A 25886-nucleotide genomic window follows, 5' to 3' on the forward strand; every position below is an offset into this window, starting at 1 on the left:
TCTTGTAATTCATATTACAAACTTATTTTATTGATTCTGTATGTATAATGCATCAGTTGCAAATGAAGAGTACTAAAAATTTTCCTCATGGACAGAGCCTCATGTTTCTTTTTGAGAGTGTTTACTTTATTGCATAAAGGGATTAAAAGTATATGTTTATATTATAAGTGAATGTTAAAACTTAAGAATATTAGTGGCTTTTTGTTTGTTTGTTTTTAGTAAGAGGTCCTTTTAATTTGAAATTAAGATCTATAACCCACCTTAAAAATGTGTTTATATCACACCTGTCACAGTCATGCTCTCCAAGTGGGTTTGGACAAATTAAAAATTATATTAAATTGATTGTTATACAAAATTATTTAATAGAATAATATGATTTTTTTTCAATCTAGTATTTTCTACTATTTCAAATGGCCATGCAAGTGATGCTTGCCTTTTCTTATTAATTGTAGGTGTCTGTGGAAGAATTAGATGACAGTGTTAGCATTAAAATAGCTAAAGAAGCTGTGATGAATATAAACAAACTCGGGAGCCTTTTTAAACCTACAGATGGGTTTCTGGACACCAAAATATACTTTGCAGGTTTACCTCGGAAAGTGGAAAGTGCGCTCATTAAACCGGTAATGATGTTGCTTGCTCCTTTCATCTTGGGAGGATCCCCTTCTCTGTCATGGGTTTGACGATAAGTTTTCATGACACGTGATAGAAGTAATTTTAGGAAACACACCAAGTGTGACCATTTGTATTGAACATGTGAAATGAACTTTAGACCATTGAAATTATAGTAAGAAAATAAGAAAATGACCATTTTGTGTCCATTTAAATTGCTTCATTGTTTTTTAAGCAGTGGGTTTGCTAAATTCTCAAGTTGTCAACTCAGTGTTCACATTGTACTATTCCAGACTCAGCTACCAATGTGCATTTAATGTAGCATACATTCACTCCCAAAATCATACATATATGCAGACGCACATATAGATTATAGCTATAGATACAGATGATATAGATATAGCCAAAGATCTTTCTCGCCTTTATTTTAAGATTTAACTTTGGAGGTTAAGGGCAGCACATATGGTGGATTAAACAAAATATAAGAAATGCTAATTACAACAGATGAATACAATGTTCTGAATACAATGCTTCTCAAATAACCATTGAATAGAATTCAAGAAATTAGCTATATTTGAAGAGTTTAAAAAAAACTTTACTTGAATTTATGGCCCTGTGATCTGGTTGACCTAACTTAAATATTTACTACTTTATATCTATCTACCTATTTGTCTTTCTTTCTTTCTTTCTTTCTTTCTTTCTTTCTTTCTTTCTTTCTTTCTTTCTTTCTGTCTTTCTTTTTCTCTCTCTTTCTTTCTTTCTTTTTATCTCTCTCTTCCTTTCTTTCTTTTTGTCTTCACTAATCCACAGTTGCTTTAACTTTTAATAGACTTCTATGTGATATTAAATTGGATTAACTAAACCATTCCAAAATCAACATTTCAAACTTTTGAAATTGATGAATTATGCTACTTTAATAATAAAGCAAATGATTCAAGAAGAATCATCCATTTATAAGGTGGGGACCATGGCTCCTGAATCTGGTTGGATGCTTTGGTTTAGCTTGAAGAGTACAACTCTTCTTTTTCCTGAAGAGAATTAGAATCTGCATGGGTTGATGAACCTGTATTGAAAACACTCACACACACACACACACACACACACACACACATGACAAGAAACAGCTTAGAGCTCAGGGCCACCTCAGAAATGCAGAGATGTGGGAAAAGCAGATAGGACCTTGAGTGGTGAATATCATAGGGACACCACTAGAGGTCTGCAATGGTATAGTCTCATTTTATTGATAAGTATAATCTCTCAGAAAGGAAAACTTTCATCCAATTAAAAGTATTTTAATAAACTGCCAAAGAAAGGGTTTTCCATCCAAATGCAACCTACACTGAGAATCAGTTAAAGCTATTTATCATTCATTTCTACGTAAGTTTAAAATGTACTCCTTGGCTTATATCTTGTGGCATTAGATTAATCCTCGTCTGGACGGATGTATACGAGGCTGGAATTTGATGAAACAAGGAGCTTTAGGTGCAAAGGAAATTATTCAAGGGAAACAGAATAAGCATTGCTTCCTCACGGTGGAGAAAGGCTCCTACTACCCTGGTTCTGGAATTGCTCAGTTCAGCATAAATTATAGTAAGTGATCCCTGTTACATTTCTCCTTTCTATCTAATCATCAAATGCAGTCCTTGACACACTGCAAAGACTTATTCTGTTAGCATCACCAAGTGAGTGGCTGCTTTAATAGGCATTGTCTTATTTGTGTAGTTAAATACTTCTTATGAAAATTTCAGGAAAAATAAAAGCACCATCAAATGTTCTTATTAATGTTTATTGTTATTTAAAGTTTACTGACTTATAGCTTGCTTGGTTCATTGGGGGTAGATTCAATTGACCAGTTTTAAGGTTCACTGTGTTTGCAATCAGTTCAAGTTCTTTCATCAATGCATAGAAGGCCATTGTATTTCATTCTGTTATTTCTGGTGATACGTGTTAAAATTCTTGGCTCTGCTGAGATTGCCTGTGTATTCAAACATGTTGTGTAGCTCATCCTGACCCTTCAACATGCTCATATTGTTTGTTTGATTGTTTATTCAGTTCTTTGAGATAGGGTTTCTCTGTGTAACAGCCCGAACTGTTTTGAAACTCACTTTGAAGTCTAGGCTGGGCCTTGAACTCTCAGAGATCTGCCTGCCTCAGTTCAGTGCTAGGATTAAAGGCTTTTGCCTGGGCTTCATAATACTAATTTTAAGTTGCAGCAACTGTAGTCCTGTAACCTTGAGAATGTTGTTTTTATTGTGTGTTGTTTTCTCATGTGTCTTTGTGTGTCCTACAATGTTTTGCTTTAGGGGTGGGTATTTTACATTCAATAGTAGAGTCTGACATGAAGAGTATTTATATCTGAAAAGAGCACACTGCTCCTTTGGCTGAGCCCTTATTGACATGGATATGGAGGGATACTGGTCAGTTTAGTTGGGATTTGAGCCATTTGTTGAATTACTACGTGAGGGTGGGATTATAAAGCTTATAAAGCCTTTTGTGAAGAATCCTGTTCCCTGGATTCATTTCTCTTCCTGAGCTCTTTCCCTCTGTGTTGGTCCTGCCATCTACCCCAGGCCTCACAAGAGCCACCATGATGCTATTTAGTGTTCACCCTCTATAACTGTGAGCCAAATAAATTGCTTTTCAAAATATGTCGCCTGGGCTGGAGAGAAGGCTCAGAGGTTAAGAGCAGTGGCTGTTCTTCCAGAGGCCATGAGTTCAATTCCCAGCAACTATATGGTGGCTAATAACCATCTATAATGAGTTCTGGTGTGCAGGTGTACATACAGGCAGAACACTGTATATATAATAAATAAGTCTTTAAAAAATATGCCACCTAGCTTCACCTATTATTTTTAATAGCTTTGGAAAGTGTGCAAATAATGTAATTGAAGTTTCTGCTTTGTTACCATCTAGTTTATTATTTTAGGGTTTTTTTGTTTGTGTTTTTTTATTTTTATTTTTGCAAGTAGAATAAAAAGTCTTTTCAGATTGGGGTCATAATTAAGTCTGTGTGTGCCTTCATAAATAACCTGCTGTGACCACTCTGAGTATACATCCTGCATTTTGTGATATTAGGGGTGTATGAAAGAATCTTAGAACTAGATTTTCTCCATCAAAGATCCTACAGATATGTAATTAATACAGGATTCATTACACTCTCTTCTAAAGATTAGTTATTGCAGCTCTTAAAAAATGCAGAAAGTCCATGCTCAAAATAGATTTCCAATCTGAGAGATCAAATTTAAATTTTCTGTGTCTTAAAAATATTATTTTGCTAATTTCTACTTAAGTTGAATACCTTTCCTTATATTAGTAGTAATTACTTGTATGACTTAGTCAGGTTCGTGGATCCAGAAACAGGACACAGAGTCTGGACACTAAGAGGTACATGCACTGCTTTTTTTGTCAGGCTATCTGCTCGAGCTGGATGGAGGATGCAGTTCTGACCATCAGTGGGCCAGGTAGCAGCTTCTGGAACAAAGGAATAGGTGTATTGATGTAGGAAAGATTCTTGCCTGTAGTTCCTATTCAGGTCCTTTTGTGCAAAATAGGAACTTAAATGTATATAGAATGTCTGGACCTGACTGGGCTGTTCAGTCTCAGTGGTGGGCAGCCCACTGGTCAGCTTTTACTTAACATAAAGCAGGTACCCAGGAGGCGGATCCTGTGAGCAACCTGCTAGCTGAGATCTTTGCTCTGCCTGCATAGAAATCAGGGGTGAGCAATGAAAAGCTCCTCAAGTCCTGAGTTTTGGCAGCTCTTCATCCTTTAGTGTTGGACAGTAGTAATGGTGGCAGTGGGAAGGCAGCAAGAGCAGCAGCGGGTAGCACTGTTTAGCGTTAAGATTGATCTGTAGACTTTGTCAACTAGGACCTTTAGTTCTGTAGTCACAGCCCAGGAAGTTGAAATCCTACAACCCTTAACAGCTGCTGCTGTTGTAGTGCCTGGCTCTGGGGTATCTGAGACCCTCTGGCCTTAAAGGTATTACAGCTCTTAGAACTCCTCCAGCAACCATGGCCTGCAGGGCCTCTTCCCTGGCTCTATACACCTTCTAACCTCCACCCGCAAGTCTCTACCCTCTTTGCTTCTACCACTGCCTGATCCTGCCCTGGTTACTCTCTCACTCTTCAGCTGCTTCTTCTTCAGCCGTCAAGCAGCTGGTTGCCTTGCTGCTTTTCCCGCTAAGCCTGCTGTTGGCAACTCTTCTGTTGTTTCTGTTGCCACTATAGTTCAACCACCTCCTCCTCGTTGCCTTGATGTTGTTTGTGCTGCTTCTGGATTCACATGTACCAGCTCAGCCCATACTGGTGGAAGTGCCTACTTCAGAGAAGCCTTTTGTTAGCCCTGCTGTTTCAACACCAGAGGAAGTAGCACGATGAGCCAAACAGCCCGCTTCTATAGCCACAGTAGGAGCCTTTCCGCCAATCACAGTGTTGGCTCTTCAGTGCTCGTCTTATAAGTTCCTCTGCTAGGCTACCAGGGTCAGTGCCCTTAGTCTGGTCTAAGTGAAAATCATTACAGGGTCATGTAGAGTGCTGTGAGGGCTGTGATAGCAAAACAGCCCTGGCCAAGAGGCTGTACCATCCAGAGTTGAGCAATTAGCCTCAGTCGTTATGTCATTATGTCACAGTATCTATGCAGTGTTTTAAATAGCTGGTGCTGGCATAAGGTTAGTCTGGCAGGCTCTTAGAGTGACAGACCTTTTTTTCAAGGCAGGAAGGGCAATACGAGAGAACTCGGCTGCTTCCAACCAGACCCTAGCTACTAGAGTTCAAATGGCCCATCCTCTGACCTTTTAATTTTCATTAATTTCAGGAAAATGAGCATCAGAAGTAATCATGCTAATAAGAACTCAAATTATTTTTAACATTAGTAATGATTTTGATTGAGTTTTCATTGTAATTGTCAGACAACTTGTATTCCAAGCCCAGTTGAAATAGAGCTTCGGGATGCCCCAGGGACAGGTAGGCCCTTCCTCTGCTTCATTCCAGGCTCATCTGCATGTCCAGGATGGGTTTTTAGCTGTCATAATTGTAACTCTGGGGCTGCCTGTGGGCTCTGGCTCACAGCTCATGTCTTTGTTTGGCTTTACAAGGAAAAAGTTAAGCAGCAAGGCTCCCTGAAAGTCCCATTCCCAGAACATGATTTGTTAAAGAAAATTTTCCAGAAAAAGAAATCTAAGTACATTACATTGTAGCTTAAAAAATTACTTTAAGTTATTTTGTGGATAATTTAAAACAGCTTACTTCAAAACTAATGTTTAATGTTTAACCTCCACACATTTTAACATTCATGAATTCAATCTTTTTTCATTTCAAAATAATTCTATATATTCTTTCTGAGTAAGAGTTATAATGAGAAGTGTAGTCTCATTATATGTAGTTAAACAGAACATTTAGCCAAAAGAAAAACATTTCTTCATTTGCTTTTACCTTTCAAAGACAGAATATGCGACAATAAATGAGAAAGTCTTCATTTATATTATAAATGAATTTTTTAAAGTACTTGAATTTAATTAAGACAGTTATTTGTGAGTGACTATGTTCTGAAAACTGTGTAGCAACTTAGAGGAGAAAGGGGTTCATTTCAGTCACAGTGACAGGAACTTGAAACAACTAGTCACATCCATATCCAAGAGCAGAGAGAAATGAACGATTCATACTCCCTTGCTTGTTTGCTTATGCTCAGCTCAAAATGTTCACTCTTTTACAGCTTAGGACCACCTGCCTAGTGAGTTCTGCCACCTGCAGGGGGTTGGGTCTTCCTATGTCAATAACTTTTTAACTAAGACAGTCCTCCACAGACCAATCCAATGTATACAGTCCCTCATAAAGAATTTTCTCCCAGTTAATTCTAGGTTATGACAAGAAGATGATTAAAGCTAACTATCACAGTGTCACTGGGCAATTTCATTATTTGGTGGACGTCACAGAACAGACTAATGTAAAGCAAGCCAACTATAATAACTTCACTAGGAGCCATAATCTTAGGAGAACATTATCATAGGTGTCTCTATCATTGACCAGACTATAATTATGTGGTGCATGACTGTACTTTGAAAACATAAATTCAGTGAGTGTTTATTGTCTGCTATGAAAAACAAAGTGTTGATAGGGACACATATGTGCTATTGCTTATACTCCACTAGGCAGGTAGATAAGTAGCCTAGTAATTTAATTGAGACTAACGTATTAAAACAAGACTATCACAGAGCAAGAATCCCCAACATAGTTTGAAAATTAACCGTGGACTTCACAGCTTTTCTTTGTTACCAGACTGTCTACCTCTCCCTGTACATAGAACATATTTTTCCCTTCCATTGCTGTGGAATGAGTAATGGTGGGGAGTGGATGGCTTCTGTTCTTGTATTTTTTTTTTCTCAGAAAGAATACAGTAAACCTGCGAAAGCTTCCTTCTAAATGTGTACTATAAAGTCTGGCCACGCTGAGGTCTGAACTTTGTGAATTTGCATGAGATGAAAGAGTTGTCAAAGAGAAAGCAGGGTACATTTGGAGTACTCCTTAATATCACAATACAGAATCTTCCTCTTGGAAGAATGGAAAAGTGAGGACTCCGCTTGCATTAAAAAAATAAAAATAAAACAACCCTGTTTTGTTTTGCTTAGGTAATGTATGTCATTGAGAAAAAGCATTAAAGTCTTTAGTGCTTCAGAAAGTACCTTCTTTGAATATTAATCAGATTATAATAATTGATAGTTACTATTTTCTCTATTTTAATCACCATAATTATTTTCTGTCCCACTTTGCCTATCATTTTAAATAGATAATGAAACCAATGTGGAAGGTTGGCAAATAAATGCGACCTTGAATATTCGCCCATCCACTGGCACTGGAGTTATGCTTGCTTTGGTTTCTGGGGACACAGTGCCCTTTGCCTTGTCCTTGGTGGACTCTGGCTCTGGAAATTCTCAGGTAACGAACCTTATTCCAACCTAGATGAAGCTCTCTTTTGCTTGTCTTTTTTTTCCTGACTTGTTGGCCAATTTCCAAGGTTTAGAAGGAGAAAATATTGGGATGCTAGGAAACCTTTGCATCTGGAAGTATGGTCACACAGGCTACTTGGTGATATCACAACATGCATAGAAATCCACTCATGTTAAGGATCTGCGAAGCTTTCCGGGAATCTATCTGCACACAGAATAAGGGTGTGATAACATTCCATTCTCAGCTGTTTAGTATACAGCTGGAATTGTGTGTTCTCCCTTGCACTTGTTAAATCTTTTACCCCACAATCAAATCAGAAAAAGAAGAGAAAATGGAAACTATCCCACTTGATTTCTCTTTACTAACTCCAATTTGGAAATAGGAAGAATGGAAAAGTCTTAGGTACAGAGAAATACAACCTTTATCAGGAGATCTATGCTTTTCCAGTTTCTAGTAATGTTAATAACTAACAGCTCCCTTCTTGTGTCCTGCACGGTGCATTGCAGCAAGTTTTTGGAAACAGCTTATGTTTATGCCAAGGTTGGATTTCTTTTGTTTGCACTGTAATCAACAGAAAGGTGGGATTCATTTTGCAAATTAGAGTGTAATTTGAAATGAGTTTCTGGTGAGTAACAACTGCTACCCTACCCACCCCCGTCTTCCTGTGATCCCTGGCTGGCCTGGAACTCACATGTAGACCAGGCTGGCCACAAATTCCAGAACCATAAATATCTTAACCGAAGAGGCAATTTGAGACTACATTTAGTATCTGGGAAGCATCATAGCATCTGTCTCTATTTTGGTTCCATTTTCTATTTCCTCTTTGCCATCTGTAAGTTAACAGCAGAGGTCACCCCCAACAAATTGAAAATTTGAAAATTCTAGCAAAATAAAACACTTCTTTTCTTGAGACTCTTCTGCTACCTACTGTAAGGATTGCTCACAAAGCCTGGCCTCTTTCTTAGGCCTCTTTACCCCCATTGTCCTTGGTCTATATGATTACTTAGATGGTGCAGGCAAGCTTTCCTACTTTCTTGCATATTAAAGGACTGGAATTTTTCCTCAACACAGAGTTCACTCTTTCTATTTCTTGTGCAACTTTTGAAATCAGGGAGCCTTGTAAACATAAGTATTACTTAGGCATGTCTTGTTAGTTTTTCTTTATTTAGTGATACAACTCAGTCAGTTTAACTGAATATTCAGAAGACAGTATACATTTACATCTTAATTATACTGGGGTCTTGTAAATCTAATGTATGCTTGAAAATTAATTGTTAAAATTAAACGAACAACTTTACATTTACATGTAGAGGCTCCATTTTTTTCTCCTTGTTGAAATTTAGTTTTTGAATTTCAAAGGAGCAAAGCTATTTCTAAGTGGCTTTACTCTCACTGCTTGTTCATATGAAGTCTTTGTTCTACTCTTTAGGATATTCTGGTATTTGTTGAAAATTCAGTGGCGGCTCGAATAGAGGCCCTAACTCTGTGCTCTGAACAGCAATCCCAACTAAAATGTAATGTTAACAGAAAAGGACTGGAACTGTGGACATCACTTAGAAGAGATGTCGTTTATTCTAACGATCTTCAAAGGCAACTGGCAGTCTTGGACAAAGCAATGCAAGGACCCGTGGCCACTTACCTAGGGGGTATTCCAGGTATTTGTCTACTTTATCTTCCGTTCTGAAAATGGGCTTTGAGTCAAATATCTTGTTTTTCTTTTCTTAAATTTATTTTTTTGAGACATTTATATATATATATATATATATGTCATGCTGTCCTAGAACTCACAATGTAGACCAGGCTGGCCTTGAACTCAAAGATCCACTTACCTCTGCCTCCTTAGTGCTAGGATTAAAGCTGTGCACTATCATGCCTGCTTAAGTAGATAATATCTTAAACACAGAATTTTAGTAATATGGCATTGAAAGGGAAGACAAAACTTTCAGTATCCTTCACACTTGTTTGGGAGGCTTATACCAGCATTTTCTTTCTAGTGAGACTAATTGATTTTTGATACATTTGGTTGATCTATATCGCAAAGAATATGTCATTTAATTTATTCTCATGATAATATCGTAAGCTTACCACTTATTCACTCTATTTATCACTTATCCAATATATGTTTACTCTACATTTAATTCATCAATTATGAATATGTACCCAGATAAACAGGAAGTCTCTGCCACTGAGGCTTCTAAAGTTTAGTTCGGGAGACAGACATTAAACAAGTTAACAATATGGAGATATCAAAGTAATTAAAATTGTGATGAACTCTATGAAGAAACATTACAAATCAAGTTTAGAGCGTGAAAATAGGGACTTGACTTGGTTGTGAGGGCCAGGAACAATCTCTCTGAATAAGAGAATATATATTTATATATGTCTAGTACATATATATGTATAAATTTGGTATTTACAGGATTAAGTAAATTTAACTAGGTGGTAGAAGTGGGTCCTGCAGTGCACATAGGTGGAATGGTTCGTGTGTCATCACAGGAGAATATAGAAGTAGGGTATATTGAGACAGGGGGTAGTCCAAGACGGGTCTGTAAAATAAGTAAATTGGTGACTTCCAGACTTGACTTAGGGGCTTGTTGTGGAAGACCTGGGTATCATTACAAGGTAGTGGTATATAAACATTACAGTTTCAAATTTTAATTCTGGATGAATAAATATAGGGAGTGGAAGAAGCAAAAGTGGGTATAGTTCACTTGAGTTCAGAGGCTATGGATAGTCTGAAACAGTAATAATAGTATCAATGACCACAGTACATTGACCAGTGCATGGTACTCTTTGACTCACTTTGTAGACCAGGCTAGCATTGAACTCAGAGATCTGCCTGCCTCTGCCTCCCCGAGTGCTGGGATTAAAGGTATATGCTGCTGCGCTGGACTGTGAAGATTTTTTTAATTAATTTTTGCTTATAATTAACATCTAGTTATTTTATGTACTCTGGGGATAAGTTACTATCATAACCAGTGATGGTATTGTGGTTAAAATAATGCATAATCAGTGACGTCAGCGAAACTTGAAGAGGATTCCTAAAATATGAATTTGGCTGATAGATATGGATTTTATCAATGTGTTGGAAAGGCAGAAATTTTGAAGTATCTATTTTTGGCATAATCTGCTCTGAGAAGGAAGAACAAGAGAATGTCCACTGTGAATTCAAATCCTTCAGGAAGAAATGCCAAAAGAGAAAAAGGTGTTTTAGACTAGGGTTCTTAGCAAACCATGGATGGTACAAGAACATCTAGGTCGACACTTGGTAAATGAGAGTGAAAATGCAGCAAAGCCCAAAGGCACTAAGGACCTCAAATGACTCACTGGGGAACAATTCAAAACAGATTTTGTAGGACAATATTATCACATGAAAGTCAGTCTCTTATTATGACTTGCTTTTATGCTCAGCCAGAAGCTATTTCTTGGGAAATATAAAAAGCTGTTTTTGTTCCAGAAAGTAGAAAAAAGCCATATTTGCCGTGACATTTAAAAAGGATTTCGAAGACACCACCACAATTTAGAGTTGAAGAGGTGACCTAGGTACACTGTAATGTTGTTTATCGTTAAAGAGAAACCAACATTCACTATTTTACAGTAAATATGGAATGTCATGAACATATGCTTTCCTCTCCCCTTCAAGTGTGACCATTTTCCCCTAATTTGGTTGAAATGACTGTGGTTATGAAATGAGAAGTGCTCGTGAACTGCTGAGCTCTATGCCCAGAGTCGCATGCATCTGCTGAATAGAATCACATTGGTAATTTTTCTCGAAGGATTAGAATTTGTTTGGAATTGTGAAGTCTTGAGTAATTTTTCTAGCTGTAAACCAATGATATGCTGAATATTGGACTAATGGCCAGACATTGTTTTCCCAGACATTTCCTTCAGTGCCACACCAGTGAATGCCTTCTACAGTGGCTGCATGGAAGTGACCATCAACGGTGTGCCACTGGATCTGGATGAAGCCATTTCTAAACATAACGACATTAGCGCTCACTCGTGTCCGGCAGTTAGGAAAATCCAGAACTTATAACAGCGGTTTTCTCTTCTCTTGGTGTGATTATGCTCATGTTTTTATCACCAGCTGGCAGGTGTTACCTGAGATGTGCAATGTTTAAATATCATGTGGTACTTTGTCCTTCAGATATTTGTTATATACATCACGTTTTATAAAAAAAAAAAGTCTTGCTCCTATTGCTGTCTAGAAATTAAATAATGAAACACACGAAAAATTTAAATTTCAACTTATTTGCTAAAAATGATCCTGTTTTAGTTTTTTTTATTATTTTAAAAGTAAAACTCAGCACCATTGGACTAGTATTTAAATATATCTATTCTTCTCAGAAGATGCCTCAGTTAAACCCAAACAAAAGGTCATGTGACTGAATGTTAACAGTTGCAGATAGTGCCTTTGCTGTTGTTTTCTGCCCAGGGAAGCAGCAGAGCTGACAGATAGCACACTGTCTGCGAATGGAATAGAAAGTCCCAAAGCTTTATTCCAAAGTAATTCCTTGGAGTGGGGAGTCCCTAGCTCAAGCTTCATTTTTTATTTTAATTTAATTTTATTTTTTTTTAGCCTGGCTTTACACTTGCCTACACCTTCACTGAATTAGAGAACAAGGGAAGATTTTCACAAGAGCAGCACAAGGAGTGTTGCCTCGAAGGCATTGGTTTCTGTCTGAGACGTCAGGTTATGCTGTAAAGGGTGTGAACACTGGGTGGACACGTTCCTCAAACTAGGCTGTAGAGGCCACACTAGGTCTGAAGGAGCAGTCCTTAGGAGGGGAAAGGAGAGTAAATGCATGGGGAGAGGGAGGGATTCATAGCTTTTCTTCACTTTGGGTTTTAATTACTGTAGGTGGCTTGAATGTGATTATTGAAGTTAAAAAATGATGAAATGTAGAGTAGACTTTTAAGAAAAGGATAATGATAAGAGGGATGCTGGAAACTGTTGTTCTGTCTTTGTAACGAAAGAAGTACAGACATAAGACTGTCAAGCATTTGCTGGTAGTGCATTGCATGTCCAGGCTGTTTGTTGTTCTTCCTAAATTGATTATTTTAGGTGTGTATCAAACATTTTGTTGTCACCTGAGAAATTGAGTTTTATTTTACTGTAGATGTTTTACATCACATGAAACATAATAAAATGACATGTATTTTTAAAATATATAAATAATTTCTTTATTTGAACAGTTTGTAGCACAAAATTACATAATGTATGTCTAAGTCTTCCTGTGCTATAGTGCAGAACTCCAGCTGAAAGTCTGGATGTCTGAAATATTTGGTGAATGCTTATATTGGTTGTACAGTGTTGCTCACAAGGGGAAGAAGAGCAAGAATAACACATACTGAGTGTCTCAAGCCGGCTAGACATGGTGTAGATCACTTATGGGATGTAATTTTTCTCCTGCTATGTACAATAGGTGATGAATAATAGCAAGTGACTACCGACTATGCTGGTATAAATAGAGAAGGATGTCAGGAGTAGGTGTTTAGGTGATAAAGTCCTTGATGGACAGTCGTGATCCAGAGCATTCCTAAAATACAAGGTGTGGCTGCTTGTCCTTTAACCATGGCATTGATGAAGAAAAGCAGAAATAGGTAGATTCTAGGGCCTCACTGGCAGCCAATACAGCAGAAACTAGCTCAAGGTGCAGTAAGAAATATTATCTCAAAATTAAAGCTGGAGAGCAATTGAGATAGATACTCAGTGTCTTCACATCTGTTTGACACCCCCCACCATACACATATATGTTCACGAAACACAAAGGAAGAGAGGGGTGAATGTGATCAAAATACATTACATATATATAACACAGAATTATGCCTAATTAACTAAAATATATTAATAAAGGAAGGGCACAAGAAACAGAGAAATAGGAGAAAAAGAAAAGAGAAAAATAAAGTGAATTTTCATTTTCATTTTGGAGATTGTTTAATTCTCATTTAATCATACTACATAGAAAGACAGCCATAGAGATCAATTCCAAACTTTGTATCAGAAGGAAAAACCTTTCTACATACAGTGAGGTATAATGGAGAACAAAAATAGTTGCAAATTTCATATATTTTTAGATACACTCAGTCACACTTAGAGAGGAGGGGTCTAAAATTTCGGTTAGAATACTTGATTTGATCATGAATTTTGGTATTTGCTGTGAAATAGAAATGCCTGTTTTTAAGGAATTGGTGGAGGCAAAGGGCTTGAAGAACTAAATTCAACTGGATAGGAAATAATTTCATTGCTTGATAAATAGCTCCCAGGTTTCCAGTCATTCATTTCAGATTGTTTTCCTTTTTCTTTCTTTTTAGGATGTTCTAGGAAATCAATACAATGAACCTTCGGTTCAGTGCTTCCACATCAGTCCTTTACTCATTAACAGGATAGCTTTGATGATCTTTGGCATAGGTAACCTGCTTTAGCAACGTTCAAACTTCCAGAGGCATTGTCTTTGAAATTGGATCTTCTATAGAAGTACCAGTGTCTGCCTACTTTGTGTTTATATTTTCAGAGTACAAGAGTAAGGTGAATTTATCTGGGTCAGTGTCTTGGGAGGCTTTGATATATGTTAGTATAAGCAAGATATGTGATAATACTTAATTGAAATATGCAGATTTCAACATTATTTTGCTTATGTAAATTGAACTTTGAGCTAGATAATGTCTAGAAAAACAGTAGAGAAAATATCTTACTCATGCTGCGATGTATTTAGTCTAGAGCTGCTGACTCATGCACAAGTAATTCAAATATGAGTCTGAGTTTGGTAAGGTCAGTAGCAGAGAAATAGGCCACTGCAGGAGATTATGAGGAGGGAGAAATGGAACTTTAGTGAAATGCTGGCTGAATGAGAGGGACACACATAGAGTTCTATTAAATTGCCCTGTAGTCAAGTCCTATCTCTCCAACTGTCTCCTCTGATGCTCCCATTATGTAAAGTACATGAGACATCTCCCATAAAGATGGATTCTATAGATTGACTGGAAAACAACGCCCAAAATAAGAGTCTGGAAGGGATGACTAAGGTACAAAAGGGTCAGGGGGAGCCTGTTGTGGCTTGGCCAGACTGATAGCATGGAGGTTACCAGGCTATTAAGTGCATCCATCCCCAGCCTTCCGGGGAGAAAACAGGTTATACATCTCTTCCTTTGAAGTATGTTTAACATTCCTGGTGTTTCCCTGGTGTTTATTCCTTGTGCTCATAGCACAAGGACCTCTGTGCTTGCTACAAAAAGTAAAAAGAAAAAAAATGTGCAGAAATAGACAATGGGGTAAGAGAGAAGGGAAGAGTAGGCAGGATGATACCCTGATAATTTATCCACGGTGAGAATGAAATCTGGAGAGATGATGTTTTAATGGCTTGGAGGTGGAACTGATGGCCAAATATCAGCTAGTAGTCACAGAAACTGTCACCAAACCTGTCTCTGATTTCTTTTTCATTCCAGGTTTCTCTGTAAGAGAAGATAGGAAGCCATTCAACTAAATATCATTGGGTGAAGACTTGTGTGAAGGCTGCTAATTAACTTCTCCCTCTGGCTGAAAAGCCTAAGATAGGTACTAATAAAAGTCAGCTGAACCACTAGCCTCAAATCTCTTGTTTCTTTCATGCTTGCCACACATCTCCAGGTGTTTTCTTTCCCCCAACACAAATGAGCATGTTCTAGGTGCAATAAGCATGGAAGACAATAACAAACTCATGTATTCAACGTCTATTTGTGGGGTACACACAATGTGACATACTATCTTGCTTTGGCACCGGCATTGTGATAGTGAGCAAAACACAAATATGCAGATAGCTAGTTTTGGAGATGAAAGAAACGTTAGGGATTCAACTCAAATGGGAAAAGTGTCTTTTGTGGTTCTTATGTTCTTATAGATGTGTTAGTCAGTTTTCATCTCACAAAATACATGTGATAAACAACATAGAAAGAAGTAACATTTAGTTTGGCTCCAGTTCATGGTCTTTGGACTTTAGCTGTTGGGTTTGCTGTGATTCAGCCAAGTTGTGTACTTTAGGAAAGCTGTGAAGAGGAAGAGGGTGGGCTTGTGAGGTACCTATCTTCTCCAAGGGCTCTAGTCAATGGCATAGCATCCTTCTACCATGTCACACTTTCTACAGGTTCAACCAGCTAGTAATAGCATCCCAGACTGGGGAATAAGCCTTCAACACATGACCTTGAGGGACACAATTAATATGTAATATATAATAATATATAATTTAAATAACTTTCTCTTAATGTCTAAAAGCTATTTATCTGACATATCAAAAATTAATGTTTAGTGTTGCTATTTACCTTATTTTTATTCTATTGCTGTAGTAAAACATCATGACCAAAAGCAACATAGAGGAGGAAAGTATTATTTGGCTTAAAATATCTTGGTCACAATCTATCACTGATGGTATTGAAGGCAGGAACTCAAAATAGGAAGCTGGAGGCAGGAACCATGGAGAAATGCTACTTGCTTAGGTAGCTTCCTTTTATAGTCTAGGACTACTTGTGCAGCAAAAGGTAATGCCTAGAGTAGGTTTGACCCACCTGCATGAATTAGCAAACAAGACAATGTCCTCCAGAGAGGACCACAGGCCAATCTGATGGAGACAGTTCATCAATTGTGTTACTCATGTGACTCTAGGGTCTGTCCAGTTGACCAGGGTGTGTTGGCACATCGATCTAGACTCAGGCGGGATTCAGAGGCAAGAGGATCACAAGTTCAAGGGCAGCCTTGGCCAAGAAGTGAGACCCTGTTCCAAAAATAAGCAAACATAAGAGGAAGGACTCCGAAAAGGACAAAGGAAGGAAAGAGGAAAGGAAGGAAGAAGGAAATTCCATGGGTATGTGTTTTAAATAGGAATCTCATGAACAGAGCCAGTTGGTATCGCTGAGATGTATCTCCCAGGCTATGTATGGTCACCTTCTCCTCTTCATGCCGTGCTGTTTACCAAAGGCATCTTCCTACTTAGTAAGTAGATTAGAATAGTCAAGAAACGGATGCAGAATATTCAGTAAGTGGTATGTTCTGAACTAAGTCACATTCGATCCATGTGTCAAAATCCTCAGTTGCCGAGTGATTATTTTGAGACAGAAGAAAGTTTTGTTTTAGAACTGAGGATTGAATCTTGGGTGTCACACATGGTAGGCAAGGACTCCATTGCTAAGCACATCTCAGCCTTTTATTATAGTCTAAATAACTAGTGAGATGCAGCAAATTTTTTTTTTTGTTTCAAAACAAATGTTTTCTTATTTTTGGTAAATTTTTCTATCATATGTTTTCCATTTCTTGTTGAAGCTATAGAGATTTTCTTGGTCTCATAAATGTCCAGTATTATCTGTTATTTATGTTATAATTTGCCACCTTGCAGTATGTTCCATTTAATTGGAGTATAATTCAGTAGATTTCTTTGGTGATCAAGTAACACATTATTATTAAGATAGTCTGAATTATTTTCTGGTACCTGTACTTCATTTATTTTACTTATTATAATGGCCAGGGTGTCTAGAATATTATAATAATCCTAGTGCTATTTTTGAGTTTTATAGGATTTGTTTTCGTCATTCACCATTAGGTAAAATTTATTATTGGTTTCTAAAACCAAAACTTAATTCTTTAGTTTTAAATGTCTCACTAATTTTTATGTTTCTATGTATTAAAAAATATGTATCACTTTCAAAATTTTATCATAAATTTTGTCAGTGTCCACTAAGAGCATTTTTTCTAATTTAATGTACATAAGGAATTTACAATGCTGTTACCCATGTATTCCTCTAATTAAAGTATTCTATTTACAGTACTTTCTAGTGCTTCTATTGTAAGTTTTAGGAATCCAGATTATGTTTTCTTGCCTCTATCTCTGTTCAGCTTATACTAGTTTGAAGAATAGACACAAACCCTTTTAATATCAAGTCAAGGGAAGAGAAAGAAGCAATGACTATGAAAGAAGAGATAAGGGAATGAGTGCACAGGTATGCGTCTGGATGAATTAGAGAAGCTCTGTTTTGTGTGTAATACGTATAACCATAACAGAGATGACTTAAGCAACAAAATTTATTATCTTGGATTTCTGAAGTTCAAAATCCAAACTAATAATCCAAGTCGGGGTTCATTCTTCTGGGCACCATGAAGAATATTCTTTTTTGTCTTTCTTCCATGGAGAGACTTGTAATTACCTGGGTTTTTCCTGTATTCAGAGCATCTTGCCTGTCCTAGGTGCCTCCATGTTTCCTCTGTTCTTATAAAGACACTAGTCATATAGAACTAAGCCCAGTTCTAGTAATCTCATTTTAACTTGATAATAGTTATAAAGACTTTATCATCAAATGTGGTCTGTCTTATTCTGAGGTACTAGGGGCTAGGCTTATCTCAACAAGCATTCAGTAGATAACAGCTTTCTTGCAGTAGAGTCTTGGAAAGTCATTCTTCATAAAATAACAAAACTTGATAGACATTTAAACAGTTGAGGTAGCTGCATAGGTCTTATGTAGTGGTTGTACTTTAAGTCTTGTGTTAACATGTATATTAGCTTGAGAAATTGTGATCTCCAAAGTGAATTAATAAAACTCTAAAATAGGATTAAACACACACACACACAGACTATAGGTACAAAGGAGGGATTATAAAATGCTGCATTTAACTAGCTTTACATTTTTCTTATTTTATGTGTGTGAGAGTTTTGTCTGCATATGTGTATGTGTACCATGTGCACGCCTGCTTCCTGAGGTCAGAAGAGGGCACTGGATCCTGGGGACTGGAGTTACGAAAGGTTGGCAGCTACCCTACGGGTTTTGGGAATCAGACCTAGGTCCTCTGTAAGAGCAACAAGACCTCTTAACTGTTGATCCGACTCTGCAGACCCTTACCTAGCATTTATAATACATAATATAACAAAAGAAACACATGCTGACCTGGTTATAAATTATGTTACAAGAAAGATAAGGAACCTAGGTATGGTAGTTTGAATAAAAATGTCCCTCAAAGACTCACAGATTTGAATGGTTAGTCACCAGGGAATGGCACTATTAAGACTTGTAGCCTGTTTTGCAGTAGATTCAGCCTTGTTGGATGAAGTGTGTCATTGGGAGTGGGTGTTGGGGTTTCAGATGCTGAAAACCAAGTCTCTCTCTCTCTTCCTGCTGCCTGCCGATCCATATGTAGAACTCTCACCTACCTCCTCAGCAGCATGTCCGCCTGCTGCTGCCAGGCTTCCTGTCATAATGATAATGAACTAAACCTCTGAACTCTAAGCCCGTCCCAATTAAATGTTTTCCTCTAGATGAGTTGCCACGGTCATGGTGTCTCTTCACAGCAGTAGAAACTCTAAGAAAATTAACTACTATAATTCATTTATATGCATTTGCTCTGAAAGCATTATAATGGTTTTATTGCTTCCTGAAAGAATTACTTTAAGGTGTTGATATATTTTATATAATTTTATATTCAATTTGTGCTTCATTTTCAGATTTATTAAAATAAAATTTATGCTTCATGATCTAGTGAATTAAAAGCAGATATTATGTAATGCTTTCTTCTTTAGGAACTTTAAAATCTCTTCATTAAAAAAACTAAAGGCCTTTTGTAATGGGCAGATCAAAGACTATAAAATAACTAAGTTATTACATAAGAACAAACCAACCTGCAATTAATACACAATATTTAGGAAAGTGTTGTGCTTCTGTTGTTAAAGTTACCGTTGGTTTATTTTTGACACATGGTTTCCTGTCATCTGTCTCAGCTGGTATTAATGGAGTGGGACACCACTTCTGGATTTAGGAAAGTGGATTTAATGGAGTTAATTGGTAGTTACATTTAATTAAATTGAGTAGGAACTACAAGATATGAGACCATTAGCCTTAGAAAAAATTGTCCCATAATTATAACGAGTAAAGGTGTGAAATCAGTATATATTTCATACTTTTTCTAGGGACTCCCTATTGCTGGGCTCAGGGGACTATTCAGTAATAATTCAAAAAATCTAGCTCTTCTAATTGCATAATAAAACATAAAATATAAGTGAACTATTGTAGAATTAAGATGCTCAAAATACGTGCAGTTTGTTAATTTGGGCAAGTTTTATTCACTTTTGTTCTTAAGAGCATGTCATGGCTATTTTTAGTTGTCAGCTTGACTGAAGTAAGGGGTACATGGATAGTTGGAGAACAATATTGCTGAGTCTGACTGTGGACTAAGGAACATCTGCTGTCATCCAATATGAGCAGTGAACATGCAATCATATGAGGGTCTGGATGGAACTTAAAGTAGAAAGAAGGGCAGTTTTTTGTTTGTTTGTTTGTTTTTGTTTTTCCTCTTCTAGAGCTGGGACACTCTTCTTTGACCCTTAGATGTCAGAACTTTGGGTCTCTGATCTTTGGATTCTGGAGTTGTACTAGTGACCCTCAAGTACGAAGGTCTTTGGCCTCAGGCCGATAGTTAGCCCATTGACTTCCTTGTTTTGGAGGATTTTGGACTTGATATAAGCTATAATAGTGGTTTTTCAGGTCTTAGAGAACCGGTAGTAGAATATCTTAGCTTCCCTAATCTCACGGGATTATTCCTAGAATCTATCTATCTAATCTATCTATCTATCTATCTATCTATCTATCTATCTATCTATCTATCTATCTATCTATCTGTAATCTTCCTCTGTCATTTTCTATGGGTTATGGTCACTGGAGAATCCTAACAAATATAATGTAGATCTTAAAGCACCACTTTACATCTACTCACTACCTACTTTCTCTTTCAATTTACTGTATAAGTCAAACCCACGATATTAGAAACAAACAAGCAAACAAACAAAAATCCCTGCTACTTTCCCTTCATCTGGAAAGCTTCTCTAGTCCCTGGTCTAAAGGTTAAGTTCTCATCCCAAGAAACAGCCAGGCTAGGCCTGCTGTTGAACCCCTCTGGCTACTCATCACTCTGCTTTATGTCTAAGCTCTCTAGAGGGTTTCCAGTGACCATTGCTATGCATTCCTGCTCACTTTTCCAGACCAGGATTTTTACCTCATTAAGTTAGTTATTTTGTAGTGCTCACCAGCTATCTTTAAGTCCATTTGTTTTAATTTACTTAGCTTATTTGTGTGTTTGTTTGAGACAGTACCTTATTAAGTAACCCAGACTGACCTTGAACTTGTGATCTTCCCAAGTATCAGGATTATAAGTATTTCAAAATACCCTACTTGCTGTATATATTTTCCTGCCAATAGGACAGTCATCTCCACCTTTTTTTTTAGATTCTTCATAAACCATTCTTCTTTAACAGCATTTGTGCATTATGTATTATGTATTACAGTAACTCTCTCTGTACATATATTTTTAAGTGAACGAATGAAAACTATGCAGACCAATAAACAGCATTAAAAAATAGTGTATATTTTTGAGTAATAAATACATTCCTTTGTGTATGTGCCCTTGCTTACTTCCTTGCCAGCTAGATTACAAACTTTCAATATGGGGAAATATATTCCCTTATTCTTTTGGGGGCTCTACCAATTTCTGGACTATCTTTTTGCCTTCTGAAGTACTGATGACTTCATGGAAAACCTTGGCTCAGCAGAATTATGAGGTACAAGTGGAGAACAGAGAAAGAATAAAAAATAAAGTAAAATGGAATGAGAATTGAATTTTTGTAGGTGCTCTTTTAGCTTTCTGAGATACTGTCATGAATTTCATTATCATTTTTCAGCTAAAAGAGTGTCTTAATAATGAAATCTTTTTGACTATTTATAGTAGAGCATTTCCCATAGAAAAGGGGAAACATGGACTTACCTTCTGTCTTCAAAGAAGGAAGAATGACTTATTCCTGCTTAAAACCACAATCAGATGATTTAGGGGACATCACATTGGACTCTAAAGAGATATTACCCAGCCAGAAAGATATTGACATGCAAACATGCATCACATTTTTCTTTTCATTCTTTGAATTCTGTGTCTTAAGCAAAACAGATGACTCATATTACTGTAGAACATACCACACTCACAAATCATGCCAGAACTGTCTCAAAGGGAATCCTCAACTCATGTCAACCTGGACATGTCATCATTTTCAAACACTGTTACAGGAGGAGTGTTTCATCATGACTTTGACATTCCCGGGAATAACTGAAGTGAACTCTACTCAGTCACAAAGGAAAATAATCACAACTATTTACATTTAACACCCATTTTCCCTCTACTTAAAAGCTACTATATAATTCTATATTTTTGTATAATTTTGCTTGTAGTTCTGCTTCTTCCTCCCTGCTGCTGTGAAAAATAAACCAATATTTCATCCTTAATTTTGTTTCATGCCAGTAAATCAAACAGAATCAAAACATATGTTCATATTCTTTGAAGAGCTCTACCTTTTTTTTCATTTCTGTCATCTCACTCTAGCCTTGACTACATGAGTCAGCTTCTCACCTTTTCTTAGAACTTAGGTTTTAGGAGTAAATTCACACAGCATATGGTGCTTAGTGTACTTACAATGTGTTTATCATTTTATTTACTTTGCTGTAATTCATCCCTAAATTAGTGTTCTCCAGAGAATCAGAACCAATAGGATTATCTCTCTCTCTCTCTCTCATCTATCTATCTATCTATCTATCTATCTATCTATCTATCTATCTACCAATCATCTATCTATCTATTCACCTACCTACCTACATAAATATAGATATATGGGTAGATCAGAGGTCATTTATTATGGGCATTAGGCCAAACAATAATACAATTTTCCCCCATGATAAACTGCTAAAAATCTAGAAAATAAGAAAAGCCAGAGGTGAAATTAGGTTGTAGTTCCAGTGAGCAGATAGTCCAATTCCAGCTTCAGATTAATGACCTGAGAACAGAGGAAGCCCTTCATGTAAATCCTGGAGGTCACAGAACTTGGAGTTCTGATGTCAGGTCAAAATGCTGGGCAAGATGAGTCATCCTTCCTCTACCATTTGTTTTGTTACTACCTTTGATTTACATTAAATAACCCTATTCTGGGAGAAGCATTATCAATCTAGGCAGGGTAATTCTGGCTAAACTTATTTTTTTTTAGTTATATTTTTAATTTATCTTACTAGGTAGTGAGTTTCCTTAAGAAATTCTCTTGCTGATGAGGGAGGTCCTCCTCCCATTCCTTCAGATCTTAGTCTATCAAGGCTCATCAGTAGTGGCTGCATTGTCTTTCTCTGTGACCTGGTAAGGCTGCTTCCCCCTCAGAGGGAGGTGGTCAAAGAGCAGGCCAATCAGTTCTTGTGAGAGACAGTCCCTGTTCCCATTACTATGGAAGCCACTTGGACACTGAACTGACATGGGCTACATCTGTGCACAGTTTCTAGGTTATCTCCATGAATGGCCCTTGGTTGGAGTATCAGTCTTATAAAAGACCCCTATGCTCAGATTTTTGGTTCTGTTGCTCTCCTTATGGAGCTCTTGTCCTGTCCAGGTCTTACTATCTCCCCCTTCTTTCATAAGATTCCCTGCACTCTGCCCAAAGTTTGGCTATAAGTCTCAGGGAAGGACATGGGTGGAGGAGGGGGGAGAAAGGTGGGGTTGGGAAGGGAGGAGGGAGGGAGCTACAGGTGGGATACAAAGTGAATAAGCTGTAATTAATAAAAATTTTAAAAAAAGGAAAAAAAAGAAATTCTCTTGCATGCTTAGGTAACTTACCTACTATCCTCTGTTATCCAGCATTCTACTACTCCCATTCACACTCGGTGTGTTCACTCCCCCATCTCCCACTCAGTGAGAGCTCCACTTTCTTCACTGGATAACTTTCTAAGGCTACACGCTGTAATCCTGTACCACAGATGATTAAGTCTGAGCATATCAAACGGGGGAGACCATTCAGAATAAGTGTTATGCTGTATGTCAGTAAGCTGTGGCTCTTGCAAGGCTGGCAGTTGTGAATTCCCAAACATTTCCTGCTCTCCGCTAACCGTTGGCTGAGGTACTTTTCCAGCCCGTGTGGCTCCACCAAACAAGTTGGTGGGAGTGGCTCTCAAAACAAAGGATTAACACTCATTATTTTAGGCAACCAAGTCTGTGATAATTCATTACGGTGCCATCAAGAAAGAAAAGGAAAACGCATGCCCTTTCATTGCAAAGGCAGCAAATACCATTCTCTTCCAAATTGTTCACGATCTTTTAAATTTGTTCTCTCAATTTCTAGATGTAGTGTCATTGTATATTTTGGATCCTTTATTAACTATCACAGTATTCTTGCAAGCATATAACAAATATCTCTTTGTTTAAGCCATCTCAAGTGAGTTTCTGTACCAGAAGCCTCCATTCTTCCTCTTCCTTAAGTATCAGTATTGGGGGGCTGCCCAATGTTCCTCACTTGGATGACCCAAAGTGAGGTCCTTAGAACTATACATCATGTCCTCCACAAGCTCGGTAGATTCAGACTGCTGTCATTTTGTAGGCCTATGATTTACAACTGTCCCTTTCACAAACTCACAGGGACTAAATTAAAAAGTCTGCAGTTGGTAGGCAGTTACGTGTGTCCCAGTTTTAATTGTATCCTTACCATTCCTCTTTTTAAAACCACATTAACTAATTCTTGTCTACTTGTTAAACGCATTCTTGTTTTGCACAATAAATACTCATGACAAAACAAAGTGCTCATCTCATCTTTATCTGCATAGTCTTCACCTCTGAACACCTTTGCTTTTTTCATTCTTTAGTGGAATGGATATACTTACTGGAAATCTTTTTTCCCTTCCATTTCTTCTTATATTCAGATGTTAATTTCTGCCAAAGATAATGAGGATCATGTTCTTTTATGTAAAAGTTTTATAAAGCCATGCATATGCTTTACAAAGTCACTATATTAAATAAGAGCTGTAGAATTAAAGAAACTTTTAAGACTGAAGATTTATGTTCATGCTCTCTATATCTGCTGAGAATCTTACATCTGTCAACTAACCATTTGTGATAGATGTTCAATAGAGAAAAGATAAAAAGTGAGTTAAGATTTTGACCTTTGAAACTGCTTCACCTTTTCATATTTTACATTATAAAATAACATTTTTGAGATAATATGTAAAAGGGAATAGAGTTGAAACGACCATACTTCTCTCTTTATATTAGCTAAGTAACAAGTTACTTCTTCATTTAACACCTCTTAGGATGTGAGAAATCAGTAACAGGACTTAACTTGTATGCAATATTTACTACATTTTCAAAATGTTTTATTTTTAGGAAAACAAATTTTAAGGTTTTCATCAGTTGAAAAGTTCCTCATTGAAATCCAGAATCATTCCATTATCAAACTGAATCTATGATTTCTTGGCTTTGACCTTAGAGCAAAAACTTTGACTTGTGAGACATAAATCTATCTAAGTTTATTCTGATCTGGACTTGTGTGAGTTCAAGTCTTGGAATTTTTAAACCTTTGTCTGAAGGAAGCTAGGAAAAGTTTTGTGTGCTCTTGGGAAGATATTGAGATGATTTAGTTAAAAAAAATGTCATGTTCTGGGATTATAATCTCCAATTAAGGCTGCTCACTTTGGCCCTGATATAGGCATTTATTCTTTTCCATTCATGAATCAGATTCTGGGTTAGATGACACAGGCATCATGGTTTATCAAGCAACAGACTGGGTATAATTCTAATTTTATGAATAATGCAACTTTGAACAACAGAGAGGCTTCTTGTACAAGATTCTCAGAATATTAAACATCTACAAGATATAAATGCTCTTTTGTTCCTGTGTTCTTATCAGCTAAGCTAACTTGTTTCTGATTTGAAACACACACTTTGATTTTGATAATAAAGAAATACTTGGGCTTAGATCTATAAGATTAGGATACTACATCTAGCCTGCTTTCTAGACTCATTTCTATGGTTCATGACATGAGGAAAACAAACAAACAAACAAACAAATAAAAACTATGCAGGTTTTTTTCTAATCATTTTATTGTCTTTTTAGCTAGATATACTTGGCAAGAGTGTCCTTCTTAGTCTCTTAGTCCTTTCCCATCATATACTTTTTTAGTTTTTAAAGAATATGTTTTAATTATCTTTTGGCTCATACAAAATCAATCTTTCCATCTCCACAGGGCCATTGTTAAATGTTTATTTATTTCCCATCTTCATTAACAAAATTTTGTTTGTTTCTTGTTAGTTTTCTTTTTTTTTTTTTTAATGTGACTGGTTGTGTCATGCTTGGATACCACTAGGTGGCGGTACACGAATGCCCTATAAGTGAAAGTGCTCTGTAAATTTCAATCTGTAACAATGTAAATCATGCACTTAAAACAGGAAGGCTTTCAAACGTAGCGCTCCTAGTTCACAGAACATTATTCATATTAAAGCGTTGTGAATTTATTCTCTATTGAGAATCACTGCACCGTAGA

The 25886-nt window shown here is 37.0% G+C and overlaps 1 protein-coding gene across 4 annotated transcripts in view; it reads left to right on the forward strand.

Moving 5' to 3' along the window:
* The window catches only part of Pros1 (protein S), a 70962-nt gene extending 55826 nt beyond the window's left edge, over positions 1 to 15136 (forward strand). Inside the window, exons 11-16 of one of the 4 annotated variants that reach the window (XR_009587012.1) lie at positions 453 to 620; positions 2031 to 2199; positions 7393 to 7541; positions 8983 to 9208; positions 11432 to 14096; positions 15000 to 15136. Coding sequence is in view for 1 of the 4 variants with exons in the window: in XM_021663676.2 (XP_021519351.1) it covers positions 453 to 620; positions 2031 to 2199; positions 7393 to 7541; positions 8983 to 9208; positions 11432 to 11589 (870 nt within the window). In the remaining 3 variants the exon portion in view is untranslated. Of the gene's footprint in view, positions 1 to 452; positions 621 to 2030; positions 2200 to 7392; positions 7542 to 8982; positions 9209 to 11431 lie in introns of all 4 variants that reach the window. The other 3 variants (XR_009587013.1, XR_009587011.1, XM_021663676.2) reach the window with 3 other exon arrangements.
* The last annotated feature ends 10750 nt before the right edge of the window (positions 15137 to 25886 follow it).

This window comes from Meriones unguiculatus, chromosome 17, assembly GCF_030254825.1.
Source record: "Meriones unguiculatus strain TT.TT164.6M chromosome 17, Bangor_MerUng_6.1, whole genome shotgun sequence".
Lineage (NCBI taxonomy): Eukaryota > Metazoa > Chordata > Mammalia > Rodentia > Muridae > Meriones > Meriones unguiculatus.